The 17762-nt window shown below is 39.4% G+C and overlaps 1 protein-coding gene across 1 annotated transcript in view; it reads right to left on the minus strand.

Annotated features, from left to right (window-relative positions):
* The window catches only part of LOC147236276 (cadherin-23-like), an 86217-nt gene that overhangs the window by 6716 nt on the left and 61739 nt on the right, over nt 1-17762 (minus strand). Inside the window, exons 10-11 of the mRNA XM_086160707.1 lie at nt 12889-13038; nt 12048-12206 (exon numbers count right to left, since the gene is read on the minus strand). Of these exons, the coding sequence (XP_086016833.1) occupies nt 12048-12206; nt 12889-13038 (309 nt within the window). The remainder of the gene's footprint in view (nt 1-12047; nt 12207-12888; nt 13039-17762) is intronic.

Raw genomic sequence — 17762 nt, forward strand, 5'->3', positions numbered from 1 at the left:
CGTGCAATATCAATTGCCTGAAAACCCTAAATTCTTGTCCATCTGTTGTCTGGTCTTTTAATGACATTGGACATTAAAGGCTCTACATATACAATGACATATGCTCAGTCACAAAAGTTTCTCATGTCATATGATTCTATGACTGCATGAATTTTCATAAATAAACAAGTCATGCCCCATGTTGGAGGTGTTGATTGGACTGTAACAAGGGAGATCATCTTTCTCAACAATATGACTTTAAACTGCTGCCATATGTTTTGTAGATTGAACACCTGTCAAAAAAACAATATATAAAGGATGACACTTTTAGAAATCTAGTATTCTATGAAATAACGTATTAACACAATCTGTCTTTGTAAACACATGCCTGCAATATGGGTGAGCACAGTATACTGTGTCAGCGCTGATGGATTGTGGCTGGAAAGGCACTTGTAATAGAGTTTCACTTCACTGGCTCTGCAGTCAGTAGAGGGGCCATACTCAACATGTCTGCTGCCTGCTCTGTCAACCACAATGCTGGTCACCATGATTCAGTGATGCTGAGATACCAAACTCAGAGAGGTAGGACTCTACTCACTCAGTCACACAGTCTCACTCTAATGTGTGAGACTGTGTGTGTCACATGTGGCTGACTATTATAAACATAGGATGCCTGTTGGCTAAAGAGTCATCCTACATGCTTTGCATTGGTGTATGGTTACAAGAAAATATGCCGAATATATATTGTGTGAGTGAGTGTGTGTGTCTGTGCGTTCTAGCACAAACATTAACAAGTATGAGGCTGTATCTGTGTCTTTATTAAAAGAAATACATTTATCAATGTGGGTGTGCATTTGTTTGTGTTTGGCACCAATGACAGCTCTCACAGATAAAATGGTGGCTTTGGCTATTAGTGTGTCCTGCAACTTCCAAAAAAATTGCACCGTTATGTTTAGCTCAGCATGATGTGATTTCACAGAGAGCCTCCATTGCATTGTTGTGATAGGTAAATCGATGTTTCTTTTCAATTTCCAAATGGCCCTGTGCTTTGTTGTCAAGCGCATCTAAGCACATCCTGCTAAAGGTGTAGAGTGGGACACTAGACACAAATGAGCTGTTTGGAACCTTGGTCAGGCTCTGATATTAACCTTTGAGGTTTCATCTGTCCTGTCTCTGTGACCCCATCATTTAATGTCATTCACTTGCTTTTCACTTCTCTTCCCTCAATCTATCCCTCAGCTTCTTTCTCCCCCCTCCTTTTTCATCTTTTTTCTTTCTGTCTCTACCACAATTTCTTTCTTGCATACTCAGCTGCTCCTTCCTCCCAACTCCTCTGCATATCTCCCTCAACACACTCTTTCCTCACGATGCTTCTGTCCCTCCTTTGCTCCCTCTCTCTCAGGTGAGTGACAGGCCCATAAGTGCCCAAATGATAGCAGTGGGGGTGTTAGCGTGACAGCTATCGTGCAAGTGACAGGAGCTCCGTCAGGGAGCTAACACTGCCTCAGTGGCCTTGCCCCTCTCACCAAAGCGACAGACAGAGCATGAGAGAGAGAAATAAAGGAAAGAAAAATATGATAGCCATCTCTCTCCATCATTCACTGAACACCATCCCTTCTCCAAACAATTATGAAGACAGTCTAAAGTGGTAACTTTGGCAAATAATCACGTAAGGCTTTCCATTGCCAGGCAGATAGATGGTAAAGATTCCCATTGCATTTTACAGTTTTTTGGGATTGTATGAACACTAAAATCAAATGTATTACACAATTATCAAAACCTTAAACTCAAACAGAAAAACACTGGACCAGATTACCACCACTACAAGCACAATGTCAGCTCCACACTTTTTGCAAAACAATGCATACACTAAACACACTTGTATACCTTAGAAAAAGATGTATATCATGATGTCACTTCCTTGCAAATTCCAAAGCACTGACTTTTGAATGACCACACCCACTAGCCAATTAATTAAACACAACCATCATGTGCACAAACACATGATTGCTTAATTGTAGACACACCAACCAGATTCAAGCACTACAAAAAGGCAGCAGGTGCTTTCATCTGTCTTTAACCAAAATGCAGTGAGGAAGATGAGTGGAGGAAGAGGAAGAGGAAGAGGAAGAGGAGGACAATGAAAAGAAAGAGGAAGAGAAGGAAGAGGAAGAGGAGGAAGAGTAAAAGGAAGAAGACGAAGAAGAGGATGAGGAAGAAGAGGATGAGGACAAGGAAGAGGAAGGGCCATACCCTCTAAGAAGGAGAGGACCAAATTTGTTGAATGAAATTTGGACAACATTAGTAGACCATGTGGTGAGCCATGGACTACTGGGGAGGCTGGACTAAGAGGTCGACCAAATCTTAGGAGACATACTGTGGCTTCTGTCACCAGGAGCATTTTGACAAGAAAACAGGTAAAAACAAGCCTTTCTACAAAATTAATAAGTTACTTAGTATGTAATATCAGCACTGATACTGGTTCCTGTGACATTTTGCATCCGGTTACATGTATTTCTTTCCACGTAGGATTCAAGAGTGAGAGCAACAAGGAGGAAGGGGGGCTATTTTCACTCCAGAACAAGAAGGTGCAATTGTAAACTTCGTTCTGGCTAACAATGTAATATGCCTCAGAAATTCAAGTCCATGTCATTGGTGACCATGCCATTTTCAATAATGTTCATCAGGTCTCCCTATCAACACTGGCATGGGTCTTGAAAAACTAAAATTAAAATGGATCAACCATATAGAGTGCCTTTTGACAGGAATTCAGAAGGTCAAATGGCTGCGACATGAGTATGTGGAGGTATGTATTTCACTGATGTTGCACACTGCACACATAACCTAAATTTACTGTGTATTAGAGCAATGCTTAACTACGCTGTCTTGTCTTTCACTGTATTATAGACAGTTTTACAGATATCCCACATGAGTTCATCTATACTGAGACAGGTTTTAACCTCACAAAATCAAGGAGAGGCAGAAAAATCATTGGCCACAGGACTATAGTCAATGTCCCAGGGCAGCATGGGGGTAACATCACCCTTTGGTCTGCATTTATGCAGAATGGAGTCCTCCACCGTCATACCAACATGGGCCCTTACAACACACCTCACATTCTGACATTACCAAAGGTAACAGATGCAATACATTGTCATCTGAGGCAATGCATCATTTCAGTGTTCTGCAGAGGTCCAGAACTGATTTCAGCAGCATCCTCAATTTACTCTGCTACCACCTACCACCATCCTCCATTTCTGGATTCCCATTAAGTTCTTAACATGGTGGTGGAAAGTGTATGATCTCCAGCACCAGGTACCCCTCATTCAGGCCATGGAGGAGGCCTGTGACCAAATTGACGCCACAGCCATTCATGGATGGATTGAACATTCACTGTGGTTTTTCCCTCATTCTCTTGCCAATGAAGATGTCACTGAAATTATCTGGCCTGATCCAGCTCAGCAAAGAAATAATCCCAAATATTTCATCCGGTGGATTTTCTTATTTCCTTTTTTGTCATGAACACTGCTAAAGGAGCATGGACATTCTTTGAAATATTGACAAATTCTGGTATATTGCAAAATTATACTTTTGTCAGTCTGCAGCATTGGTCTTGTTTTCGGTGAATTTTCTGTCTTTTATGTTAACTTTCTCTTTGTATTTCAATACTCATTACTGAGAGGTAGAATTGCATTTTTTTTTTTGGTTAAGAATACTATGTAACTGGTTCATACAGAATTAAGTCATGGAATATGTGTTTTCACATTGTAACAAAACATTGTTTTTATTTAGTGTATTTAGTGTATAGTCTATGAAGACTGCAGTATAGCCTTTATAAAGAGCGTTTCATTTTGCAAAGTATCTTAGCTGTTCTGCTAATTGTGTTTAGTGTTTTGAAAAACCTCTATTCAAAATTGTGCTTAAGCAATAGGGGGAAAAAAAAACTAAATCCTGACTCCAGGGTATTATGTATTTGTCACTTGTTGCCATTGTAGTTCAAACGTTTTTATTGGTTGAGGAGTTTAAAGAGGTCAAAAAGTTGGTGAGGTGAAATACAACATGAGGGAGGATGAAAATGAGTTTGGAATGCCAGTGCATCAACCGCCTTTTTCACTTATGTATCAATCAAATGTACATTCTGAATGTAATCTTTGCATTTTTCAGCAACAGCCCTATTCAAACCAACATCTGATTCACAGTGATTGTGTCCTGCGGCAGTTAGTTAAATTTTGGGTTTAGTTTCAGCACAATAAGAGGCTGACAACTTATAATTCATGTGTTTATTTTCACTTTGGCAAGCTTTGTTTCATTCTTTCATTGGTTCACTGAAGTTAATCATAGTTTTATCACATGAATGAATGAAGAGACACCTGCAGTGTAGTTCAGGCAGTTGACTCAAACTACACATTTCAGTTCTACCCGTACCAACTTGTAAACTGCAAGACATACAGTACCTCTCCCCTTTACCTCTGCCATTTTGCACAGTATTAAGACCCACCTCCATGCCCAGCATCCACCAACAACCTTTTATAGGGCTTTCAAAAATGCTCATCCCTCCCTCATTCATGAAAACTATCTTGATGTAACCACACAGAGTGTGATATTTGATATTTGACAAACTGGTCTCTGCTCTAACTGCAGATCACAATGTCATCTGCAAACATCATTCCTCCACCATGTCTCCTTATCTACTTTCCCTCCGGATGACACACCAAATAGTCTCCTACCTGTCTCCCTGATAACACTAGCTGTAGTTGTTCAATCATTTGGAAGCTCCCCCTGACCACTCAGAGCCTTTCTAGACTCTTCCCTGAAAACCATCCAACACTCCTACCTTTTCAGCTTCCACCACCTTGTCATTTTGAAATAATTATAAATGCATCTATATTATTGGGCGGCACAATGCCAGAGTGGTTAGCTTGCATGTCCAAAAACATGCAAAGCAATTGGAAAAAAATTGTCCCCAATGAGTGGGTAAATGGTTAATTGTCTAAACTGTATATGTGGCCTTGCGATTGACTGGCGACCAGTCCAGGGTGTACCCTGCCTCCCCTGCAACCCTGAGTGCAGGATTAGTGGAAGAAGAGGGATGGACATATTGTTATTAAGGAGTATATATAGATTTATATAGATGGATTATTTAGATTATTAAAAAAGCAAAAATGATAGATTCATGACATTTGGGAAAAATAATAAAGTATTATAAAAAGAGCCATTTCAAAACGAAAGAGAAACGAACAAACGCATTTTGTAAATGCTTTATTTCACTGAATATCTGATGCTTCTAATTGCTGATCTAAAGTCAACAACTCAAGATATGATATAATAATTGTCATGGAGGGATCTAGAGTGATAGGGATCCCCTATTGCTAAAGAATTGAGCACTGAAGTATCAGAGTCAGCTTTCTGCTGAAAATCTGAACTAAGTTGTTGAGGAGTTTCTGCACAAAAAGCCAGAGTATCGCTGATTGCCAATATAAACTCTGCAGACCCAAGGGTCCTCGGGCACTAACTACAAAAGAGAAATTAGTTCTCAGTTGACCAGTTTGGTTAAATTATGTGTTTCTTCCCATCAGAGGGGCGAAGCCAGGGGGCAAACAAAAGTGTGTGTTGGCGTGTGTGTGTATGTGTTTGTGTGTGTTTGTGTGTGCAAATTTTATATATATATGCATGAATGTCATTATATGGGGGAGTGCACTAGTATATTACTGAGCTCATTTGTATCCTTGTGTACCTGTGTATGACTTGATGTGAGCTTGACCGTGTGTATGTGTGTAAATGTTTTTTTAAATGCGTATGCACATTATTTTGTATGCAAATATCACTGTATGCCTATGACGACATGGGCAGTGATGAACACTGTCTCCAGGTTCATCTGTTGTTGGAGAAAATATGTCAACCATCCTTTTACAGAATAAAGCCCTTCTATCATATCGATTTTCAAGAGAAAGCAGAAAAAAGACACCCCCCCCCACCCCCCCATCTTGGTTGACAGATATTCAGGATGTTCGTAGATTGCTGTTGGTTTGGAAGTGCTCAAGAGAAGAAGATCATCATCCCAGCTTTTTAAAGGACAGGGTAAAGTTATGCAAGCTTTTCTCTCTTGTCTGAGTCGGAATTTGAATTGATCAGCTCCTTAAATTGCTTTTTCTAGAGGGGCTTTAGAGGAATGGACAAGGAAACCAATTATTGGTCGTCAAAGCCTGCTGTCAAAATAGAGATGACCCCCAGATCAAATAGACAACCTCTTCTGTCTCTGTGTTGAACACCTAAACGCAATCACATAATCTCTCTCTCACACACACACACACATACACACCAGTTGTGAGGGAAACAATGATGGAGACATGGTTGTCTGATTATTTTCCTGCAGCTTCGATTCTTTAGCTCTGGATCGCTTCTCTCACGCTTATATCAAACCTTTGAGTCTTTTTTCATCACATTCACTCCATCAATACCACAATGACTACTACTCAGAAGTGCTACACAAGCATGATGCATAGTTGTATTTATATAAACACGTCTTTGTATGCCATGCCAAATGCACAGAGGAGACTCATTCTCATTACATATTTATCTTTGTTTCTTTTGCATGTCTAAGAACTATATTTCCCCTTATGATAAACTACCAGTATTTTGATTTGTCATGATTTGCTCTATCTACACAACTAATTTTCATCAAGTCACAACTGTTAAAATTGAGAAAAAAAATTGGATTCAATGTATTTTATGCATAGATATATTGCACTAAAATGGCTGGATTTAATTTATAACTTTTAAATGGTTTTTAGTGGTCTGGGGAACAGGATCGGCAGCCTGAGGAACAGAAATTACAAGATGAACATCCCCATATCACCAGTCCCCCTCAGTGACCTGGAGCACCCACAGGGGTTGATGGGAGCTGTGCGTGATTTTACTGTGGACACTTCAGCATAATGGCAAGCGTATGCTTTATTTCTCAAAGCCATTAAAAAGCAGGTGGGGGTGCTTATAAAGACTGTTGCCTGCTGACATAATTGAGCAGCTTGATCCATTATCTCCTGACCACTCAGATAACAGAAAGCTGAGATCGACAGTGAGAAAAAGAGGTAGAGAGAACTTTGTTTTAACAATGTATAGTTTCATAAAAGACAAGCCTGATAATGTGAAGTGCTTATCTTGCCATGATACTGTGACAGCTTGCGAGATAAATTGTTTAATGTTTGCATGTTTACACGGCTACAAATATAATGATACCCGCCACATGTGAAGTGATAAAAAAAGGAAAACAGCTGTTCATTCTGGAATAAAGACGAGGGGGCTGGAGAAAGACAGAGGGCTGCATTGAACGCACAAGCTGGAGATAGAATTTAAGCTGCCAGTGAAAAGACTTAAAGCAGAGCTCTCTCTGGCTGCCAGCTCCACTTTGCCGAAGGGCCTTCGGCCTCCCCCTCTCTTTCTGTCCTCAATGATGAAGGAATGAGATTAGAGAGTTAAGACTACACTGAAGACACATGCTGAAGGGACAAAGCAGCTATGTACGGATGTGACTGTTAGCTGCAGAATCGTTAAACGTCAAATTATGACACAATCACAATGGACACGTGAAAGTTGGAAAGAAAATGTAAAGATTAGGAGTATGTAGGACAGTGGTGCCTTCTCTTTCTATAATTAAGACATACCAATACACCAGCATTCAGTATTTCATTTAAAGTTTGACATAAAGATCAATTTTAAGTTATTTTTTTAATCTGTATTGTCTATATTTAGATGATCAAACCAATATACAGATGGAACAAATATTCAACATTCGCTCAGTTTATATTTCATCTTGTTTGGCAGTCAGCTCTCCAGGGAACTGATAGAGCAAATCAACTCAGATACACAAGTTGCCCCCTATCACTGTCTCAATGTGAGTTACCAGACGAGTGCCAGGCCATAGCCATTTTTATTACAATAATGAATTACAATTTCTGTTGTCACTATCATCCACAAAGGCCTGTTTAGACAGAGGTGATAGGGAAACATCCACCAGTGTGTATATTAATCACCTTATGCTAGAGGCTTTATCATTGTGCTCTTCCCCTTAAACCCTGTGAGTGCAAACCTTTTAAACTACTTTGAGAACACCGCACTTATAGCACAAGTTTAGCTGCCATTACCACTACCTGTTGACTGTATGTTTGCACAATGATATGAATTACAGAATCAAAATTAACTCTGAACAATACATGACAGATGTCTAATGTATCCTCTAAGAACAAATATGTATCCCCATAAGAGGAACGTAATGGTATATTATTAAGTTTGAAACCAAGGCATACATGGTGTTGCAAAATCATTTAAACAACAGACATCAGCAATCTAATGATAAATGATAGAAAGGGGCAAAACAACAACAGCAAAACAAAAACAACATGGAAAGAATAAATAAGAAATAGATGAAAGTCAAATCTGCAGAAAATTCAAGGGACTGCACTGATATTAGATGCTGCTTGTGTCTTATGTCTCTAGGGCATGAAAAAGACAGGATGAGAGAGTGAAAGAGAAAAGGCTTGGGACAAAAGACTAAATCACAATAAATATTTATAATGATAAGTAATGCTGCAGACAATAAATATTAAACAGTCACTGCATCCGTGTGTTTGCATAGTTTTATGTTTAGCATAAGTGTCTACAGGGATGTGGGAAAGGGCCCTGCAAAATGCATTGACATAAACATTGCACATAGGTTCTTATCAGATAAGCTACAAATATTAACTACAAAAAGTTTTCCAGCAGAAAATTGGGAAAATTGCCCCGAATGTGTGAGTGAATGATTGTTTGTCTGTATATGTGGCTGCGATTGACTGGCGACCAGTCCATAGCGTACCCCGCCTCCCGCCCAAAGACAGCTGGGATAGGCTTCAGCATCCCCCGCGACACTGAGTGCAGGGTAAGCGGCAGATAATGGATGGATGGATGAATGTAAACTTTCCAGTAAAATTATTCGATTGCTTGTTTGGCAGTATTTTAAGAAGAACCGAGGGCAGCTTTCATAATTTCTATTAACATAGGTATGCTCTATATCCTCATCATTGAGATGCCATCTACTTTAACTGTAAACCACCACCGACATTATACCAATATCCTGTACAACAGCAGAATTGGTCTCAAGTGTTGAAATGCAGCTCTTAATGCATATCACGCTTAATGGAAGCTTTATTTTGAGGGAAGGCATCAATCAGACAGTTAATGTATTACTGTAAGATACACCTAATCAAATGATCCTCACAGTTTTTTTGGTATTGTTAAGATGAAGGCCAACTCATTTGTATGCACTTCAGTTGTTTAATTTATGGGTCTTGCTCTCATTGCTGAACATTTCCTCACATCATGGTCTGATGTTTGAACACAGCAATGAGCTCTAGCTCTAATCTCATTCTTCCAATACGACCCATCATCATTCACCTTAAATGCAAAAATCCTATTACAATATGTTTTTCCATGTAAAATCCTCTATTCTGCTATAGCTGGTGCAAAAAGATACAAAAAAGAAACTCAAAATATATGCTGACCACTATTTTGTCAGTAAATTTCTTTGTTGGGAGTGAAGGTAATTAGCAAGCAATAAAATCAGATGGATGCCTTCTTATTTCAGTCAAAAGCCAGAGGCCAAATTTCTTAATATTCACTTAGTCGTATTAAATCAAGAAAAATAGATTTTTTGCTGCTTTAATTGGAAATGAGAAATTATTCTCAATTGACTTACCTGCTAAAATAAAGGCTAATATTAAAAAAAAATACATTTTGGCTTTTCTATTAATGCAGTTACCGGTACTAATTGGGTATGCCACTGTATGTTAAGTTCTCCTCAGTTTTGATACAGAAACATAAGGTGTTTAATAATCCGTTGCTTCTCACAGTGATCTGACTTAAAGAGCTGGTTTGCTATATTGCAGTAATTTACTGCATTTCTAACCCCAGTGTTAAGTGATCAGACATACTGAACAAGTCAAATACACACAAAATCAAAAGGGGCTCACAGGGAGCTGTAGTATCATGTAAAAGGATAATATGAGTTTTAGTTAAACACTAGTCTTACTGTTATTTTTTTCCGAGTAGCAGGGTGATAGTCAGCTTATACTTTTCCCTCCTACCAGAGAATGAATGTTGGCTTAAAGATGATCAGAAATATAGTGTTCATCACCCCTCTTCTTTATTGCCTCCATTCAAACTTCTACTTATTTTTTGCACAAACTTTCAAAACCACGCATACAATACATGGAAGCAATACTATTACTGACATAAATTTGAGTGTTTGATCAGACTGCAGCATATGAATTAATAGTCTCACTGGATTACAACTGTTGTAACTTATTGTCAAAATTACTAATGAACTAAATTATGACAGATCCAGACTGGCAAACAAATCTGTGCAAACTCATTACTGGACAAACACAGACATATAGAAGATCCTTATCATGTTGTTTGATTAATATGGAAAAACCTACAGTGATTTTGTCAAGTTTTAGCCAGGTGTTGACTTTGAGGGAGTTGAAAGATATAGCTGTGCATTCATTGTGCACTGGTTTATTTCACTTCACTGTCTCTGAGAGCAAACCCAGCTGAATGCAGGTAACATCTATGTATACATTTGTGTATGTTGCCTTTTGTGGCATCTTAGGGAATCTTGTATATGTGTGAACAGGTCAGCATTTTGAAACCTGCATTTACTGTCATGGCATAAAAGTCCAAGCACTTCAATCCATGCCAGTACAATTTTCACTTAGAGACATCAAATCTTATTCTACTTAAAGTCTACTTTGTCTCTGCAGCTAGGTTTCAGAATTCCCTTGCAGACAGTACACTCCCTGGCAAAACCAACTTCAGCCAGACTTATTGGGCATTAATGTTCCCTGCGATCTCCATTACGTAGAGAGCAGAATATAAAAACCATTGATTTTGATACTGTTCTTTCTTACACTTGTATGCAATGATTTGAAGTTCAGTGGTTGTGATGAACAATAGAGATAAAAGGGTGCATATTTTTATGCTTTTATTTTTTTTAGATCTGCAAAACCCAGCGCCTGACTATTCAGGATTGCAGAGCTCTTCTGTATGGTGTAACTTTAATGAAAGGTGGCGGAGAGGTTATAAGGAAAACCTGATCTATAGCACTATATTTCATGACAATATGCATTACCTCTGTTATCATTAACTTCTTTTTATGGAATGTGTTATAGATCTATTATTGATGGATATACAACATACAGCTTTACATTGTGAATACATGCTTTCATGTACTAAAACTCATAAACATGAATTGTGACCAAATATCAAATGTACATTCATGAGTAAACAACTAGAATCTATTCAGTGAACATTGTATTTTCAGTGCTATAAACATTATTGAGTGCTTTCTTAAGAGGTAAAATGCTCCATTTACACCACTAGGCTGTCACGTGGTCTACTTCAATCCCTCAGTGGCATCCTTTTCAGCAAGAAGCATTACAGAAGAGGAAAAAATATCCAAACTTGCTTATTCTGACATGACTACTGCGGCTAAAGGGGCTTTATGAAGTAGAATTTAACATTATTTCCAGCTATATGATGGCAAAGCAAGAAAAAAACACAATTAACTCCTTTTCTTTGGGATTTTTCATATTATAAGGTAAATTTTTCACAAATTATGGTGGAATTCCTCCAGAGGGCAGATATTTGGTATGTCAGCTGTGATCATGTGACATATATGAATCAGGTGTTTAATTAATGAAAAATGAAACAAAACAACAACACTAAAAAACTACCATACTGCATCAAGAGTCAGCGCACTTCAGTTCAGAAGAACTGTTGAAATCTTTAACCAGGAAACATGTCATCACTTGCTCCCTCATCAGTGGCAAACAATCGCACATGGAAAAGACAACAGTGCAAAGGCTGACAGAACCAAGTTAACACATTTGAATGATAAATCATAGTTCCTTTGGTCAGCAGCATCCAAGCTGTATTCAGAAAAAAAACAACCATATCCACTGTTTAATTCTGATCTCAAGTACCAACTTGGTTAAGCAGAATCAGAATCAGAATCAGAATCAATAAATACTCACCAAGATGTGCAGCAGCGAGGTACCACTGGCTGTGTTTTCAGGTAGGCTGACATTATACAGGGGCCTGCTGAAGATGGGCCGGTTGTCATTCTCATTAATAAGCTCTATAAAGACTCGGGCGAATCCCACGTGGTCAGACATAGACTCGTTGGCATAGAGCTGAGGAAAGACACCATGGAGTAATGCCAAATAGCTTAATGTAGCTTCACCTGTCTTTGGAACATCTATATTGACAGTTCATTTTTCTTTGTTAAAATTCAAGCAAATATGTTATATGTTTTGCTGTTGAATATTTCCTCTAATTTTCTTTTTCCTATAAAAGTGCAGTCATGAACGACAAGCTTATTTCAGATTTGTAAATCTTCAATAACATGCACAGCATAGCACCCGTGTGTTTTCTAAAGCCCTCAGGGGGAAATTGAGGTGACAACAAAATACCAATTTCACTGTTCAAACAAGTCTGCAGTGTTGAGAAAGTGATACAGCTCCAGTCTGATGGAGCTTGGTGTTCAAACAAATACAAACAAGTTTCATGAAATATAATGAAGCGTCATTCAGTCTTTTTGTTTGGAATGCAATCCAGGTTAATAGTTAATTCAAGGGAAGCTTAACACGGAACAGCACAGCTGCCTTCTTTCAAAGAGCTCAGATTTTGGTCATTAAAATAAGATCAGACGTAATATTTCACAACTGTACAATATAATAATAATCAATGTCTATCATTTGTATAAGTTGCTGTGTGAAGGGAAGGAGCTTTTGTGTTCCAACATGCCTAACCTGGGATACAATTTGAGCACTTTATAATTCCGCTCTTGCTCCTTATCACTGTCTTTAAACTCACAGAAAAACTGTAGCTGCGGATGACTTCATAGTCCAGTGGCAAGGCCACCCTCATTCTGATGTCAGCACGCCCCTGCACCGCCGTGGGAGAGATGGTGAAGTATTCTGAATTATTTCCGGTCAGAAACACCTGGAACATGCTGTTCACCCCCTGTCACAGGATTGATTATGGAGAGTTAGGAGAAAGAGGGAGAGGGGTGGGGGTAGAATATCAGATCAGGTCATGTACATTCTGAATGATGCAGATGATGATACAGACTGCATGTATCTTTTTAGCTATTGATGACTGATTATTGGGGAAAACTCACAGTGGACGATACGGCTATATTAGCAACTGTATTAAAAGTGGGCCACCATGCTATTGCAATAATTTTGTTGGATCCAATTGAATACTCATTTCATATATTTTAGATGTATAAATTCAGCATTGTGTGCAATATAATTCAAAGGTATTATTTATTTTTGTCAGCTCAGTGCTGATATAATGATTATTATCATTGGAAGTCGTCCTGTCACTCGAGCTTTTCGCTGCTGTCAGATTTATGAAATAGAAAGGAAGCACATTCTTGATTCCAAAGGAAAGTCACATGGTAAATGCAATATTTGATAACTCAGAATGTCCTCAATGTATTTATATGCATGCATTTCCTATTGCACCTTTCCCATGCCGATATTGATCGTGAAACTAGAAATGATTGCTGGCTGTGTATGAGATGTATTTGAGATGTCTTTGGCATTTTCACCACTTTTTTCCACCACGGTTAGCAAAGAAGAAGTGGGACGCTAAGAGAACTGAATAGAACAGACAGGATTGCTGGGAGATATGACGTAAGGTAAAGATAGAGGTAGCAAAGGCAAAACAAAGGGTGTATGATGACTTGTATGCTCGGTTGGACAGTAAGGAGGGAGGGAATGATCTATACAGGTTGGCAAAACAGAGAAATAATGATTGAAAGGACGTACAACAGGTCCAGGTGATTAAGGATAGAAAGGGAAAGGTATTGGCCAATGCAAGAGATGGGAAGATGGAAAAAAAAGAGCTCATGAATGTGGAAAATGAAAGAGGGGCAAGGGTAGAAGAGGTGACTATTGTAGACAACAAAGTAGCAGAGATTAGTTAAAGTGAAGTGTTAGTTAAGGCAATAGAGGGGATGAAGAAGTGATGAGCAGATTTGGTATACAGGATTGGAATGCAGAGGGTGGTAGAATTTGCAAAAAGGATGGAATTGGCTGTAGTGAACACTTTTTCAAGAAAAAAACAGGAACATAGAGTAACTTATAAGAGCGGGCGTAGGAGCATGCAGGTAGACTAATTCTTGTATAGATGAGGTAACCTGAAAGAGATCAGTGACTGCAAAGTTGTTGCAGCTGAGAGTGTAGCCAGACGGCATAGGATGCTGGTTTGTAGGATGACTCTGGTGACAAGGAAGATCAAGAGGACAAAGGCAGAGCAGAGGACAAAGTGGTGGAAGCTGAAAAGGGAGGGGTGTTGAATGGTTTTCATGAATGAGTTAAGAAGGGTCTGGGTGGTCAAGGAGAGCTTCCAGATGATTGGACAACAACAGCGCGTTATCAGGGAGACAGGTAGGAGAGTACTTGGTGTGTCATCTGGAGGGAAAGTAGATAAGGGGACTTGGTGGTGGAATGAGGAAGTGCAGGAATATTCAGAGAAAGCGGTTGGCAAAGAAAAAGTAGGATACTGAGAGGACCGAAGAGAACAGACAGGATTACAGGGAGCTAAAACATAAGGTAAAGATAGAGGTGGCAAAGGCAAAACAAAGGGCGTACGATGGCCTGTATGCTCCGTTGGACAGTCAGGAGGGAGAGAATGATTTATACAGGTTGGCAAAACATAGAGGTAAAGATGGAAAGGATGTACAACTGGTCTGGGTGATTGAGGATAGTGAGGGAAATGAATTGACAGATGCTTGAAGAGTGATGGGAAGATGAAAAGAGTACTCTTTAAGAGCTGATGAATGTGTAAAATGAAAGAGGGGCAAAGGCAGAAGAGGTGACTATTGTAGACCACAAAGTAGCAGAGATCAGTAAAAGTGAAGTGAGGAAGGCATTGAAGGCCGTTGGTCCTGATGATGTACCTGTGGAGGTGTGGAAGTGTCTAGGAGAGGCAGCAGTAGAGTTTCTGACTCAATTATTCAACAGCATCTTAGAGAGTGAGAGAATGTCTGAAAAATAGAGACGAAGTTTTATGGTGCCCATTTTTAAGAATAAGGGGGATGTGCTGAATTGCGGCAACTATAGAGGGATAAAGTTGATGCGCCATACAATTAAATTATGGGAAAGAATAGTGGAAACAAGACTGTGAACAGAGGTCAGCATTTGTGAACAGCAGTATGGCTTCATGTCTAGAAAGAGTACTACAGATGCATTATTTGCTTTGAGAATGATAATAGAGAAGAGGCCAGAGGGAACTGCATTGTGTTTTTGTAGACCTAGAGAAAAGTGTCAGGGGTACTATGTGATAGAAGACTATCAGCCACTATGGTTCTCTTTGGAAGTGACCAGGATGGATAGGATCAGGAATTAGTCTATCAGAGGAGCAGCACATGTTAGATGTTTTGGAGAGAAGGTCAGAGAAACCAGACTGAGATGGTTCGGTCATGCACAAAGGAGGGATAGTGAATATAATGGTAGACGGATGCTGGAATTGGAGTTGCCAGGCAAGAGGTCTCAAGGAAGACCAAAGAGAAGATTTATGGTTGAGTGAGAGAGGATATGAACTTCTTTGGTGTGACAGAGGAGGATACAGAGAATAGGGTTGGATGGAGAAAGGAGATCTGCTGTGGCGACCCCTGATGGAAAAAGCAGAAAGAAGAAGAAGAAGAAGAAGAAGAAGAAGAAACAGAAGAAGAGAAGGCATGAGAGAGCTGCATTGCGTTTTTATAGTAAAAGCATATGACAGGGTGCCAGGAGAGGAACTCTGGTATTGCATAAGATAATATGGAGTGGCAGAGAAGTATTTTAGACTCGTGCAAGACATGTATGCTAGCTGTGAGACAGTGGTGCATTGTGCTGTAGGGGTAATAGAGAAGTTCAGGGTGGAGGTGGGACTCTATCAGGGATCAGCTCTGAGCCCCTTCTTGTTTTTAGTGGTGATGGACTGGCCGACAGTCCATGAGGTTAGACAGGAATCTCCATGGACAACGATGTTTGCAGATGACATTGTGATTTGCAGTGAAAGCCGGGAAAAGGTTGAAGAAAATCTAGAGGGTGGAGGTATGCGCTGGAAAGGAGAGGAATGAAAGTTAGTCGCAACAAGACAGAGTTTATGTGTGCGAATGAGAGGAACTTGGGAGGAATGGTGAGGCTACAGGGAGTGGAGATTTAGAAGTTGGAGGATTTCAGGTACTTGGGGGCAACAGTCAAGAGCAATGGGTGAGGTGAAGAGATGGGTTCAAGCAGGTTGGAATGGGTGGAGAAAAGAATATCAGCAAGAATGAAAGGAAAGGTGTACAAGATAGTGGTGAGATCAGGGATGTTGACTGGCCTGGGAACAGTTCCAATAACAAAAAGACAGAAGGCAGAGCTAGAGGTCCCAGAGATGAAGATGCTAAGGTTCTCTTTGGGAGTGACCAGGATGGATAGGATCAGGAATGAATCCATCAGAGGAACAGCTCATGCTAGATATTTTGGAGAAAAGGTCAGAGAAGCCAGACTGAGATGGCTCGGTCATGTAAAGAGCAGGGATAGTGAATACATTGGAAGACGGCCAGAGATCTCAAGGAAGACCAAAGAGAAGATTTATGGACATAGCGAGCAAGGATATGAAGGTAGTTTGTGTGAAACTGGAGGATACAGAGAATAGGGTTAGATGGAGAAGGTTGTTTCGCTGTGGTGACCCTGAACGGAAAAGCCAAAAGGAGAAGAAGAAGAAGAAGAAAAAGAAGAAGAAGAAGACGGGACAATAGATTCTATGATTTGACACATTGCTGAACTGAAAATTGTCAGCTGGAGGAGAAAAAATTATCTGGCAAGTCAAATAATTTCCTGTGCAGTGGTCTACTGTAGAAGCATTGTTATGCTCTTTACATATATATTGCTGCTTTGTGTTGCTGCTGGTCTTGTCTATAGTGACTGATCCGCTGTAAGGAGATATATATATACACATTTGATTGTGTTGGGATTATGAGTGTGTAGCCAGTTTCATATCCTGTTTTTCTGCTTTAAATAACAGACATTTAAAAAAATATTTGGTATAACACAGGACATTTACTGTGTTCCTGAAATCTGAATAAATGTATAAGGGGGACAAACACAAAGAGGACAGAAGGGGTTATTGGTTATTGACGCTGATCGACAAAATGTCTAGATTGGTGTTGCCCTGATTCCAAAAATGGAATTATGAAATTGACTTGAGACTAAAACAAACAAACAAAACAAAAACTAAGAAAACAAAGAAAACCCACAAAGCTACTAATCATCTTATCTCCGCCACTTAAAACATATACCATCAAATGTAAATGTTCTTTTAAGAAAGTAACCAAGGATGTTTTCTTTCTCTGGTACTTTGCCTCTTACCAACAGTTGCAAACTGACTTTCATGCCACCATATTCCTCTGCCTCATTCTAATATGATCCTTTTCCTTACCTAAGTGAGTTACACTAAATTCCAAATTTCCCAGTTTGACCTTACTTCAGAACAGTTTCATATTTCCTTTGTTTGGGTTTCACTGTCTGAACATATGGTTCCTCCACAGTAAGCCTTTCAATTTTTTCATTACTTTTTTTTTAAATTGTTCATTCCTTTTTCTACCCGTGACTACATTTGGGTCATTTTGCTTGCTTTTTTGAGAGAAACCAAGCATTTTAATCATAGTTGAATTTTTAAGAGGGAAAGATGGGATGATGCGATCTCCT

The sequence above is a fragment of the Fistularia commersonii genome, chromosome 2 (assembly GCF_037954325.1).
Source record: "Fistularia commersonii isolate RoL2024-O1a breed Wild chromosome 2, RoL_Fcom_v1.0, whole genome shotgun sequence".
NCBI classification, from domain to species: Eukaryota; Metazoa; Chordata; class Actinopteri; order Syngnathiformes; family Fistulariidae; genus Fistularia; species Fistularia commersonii.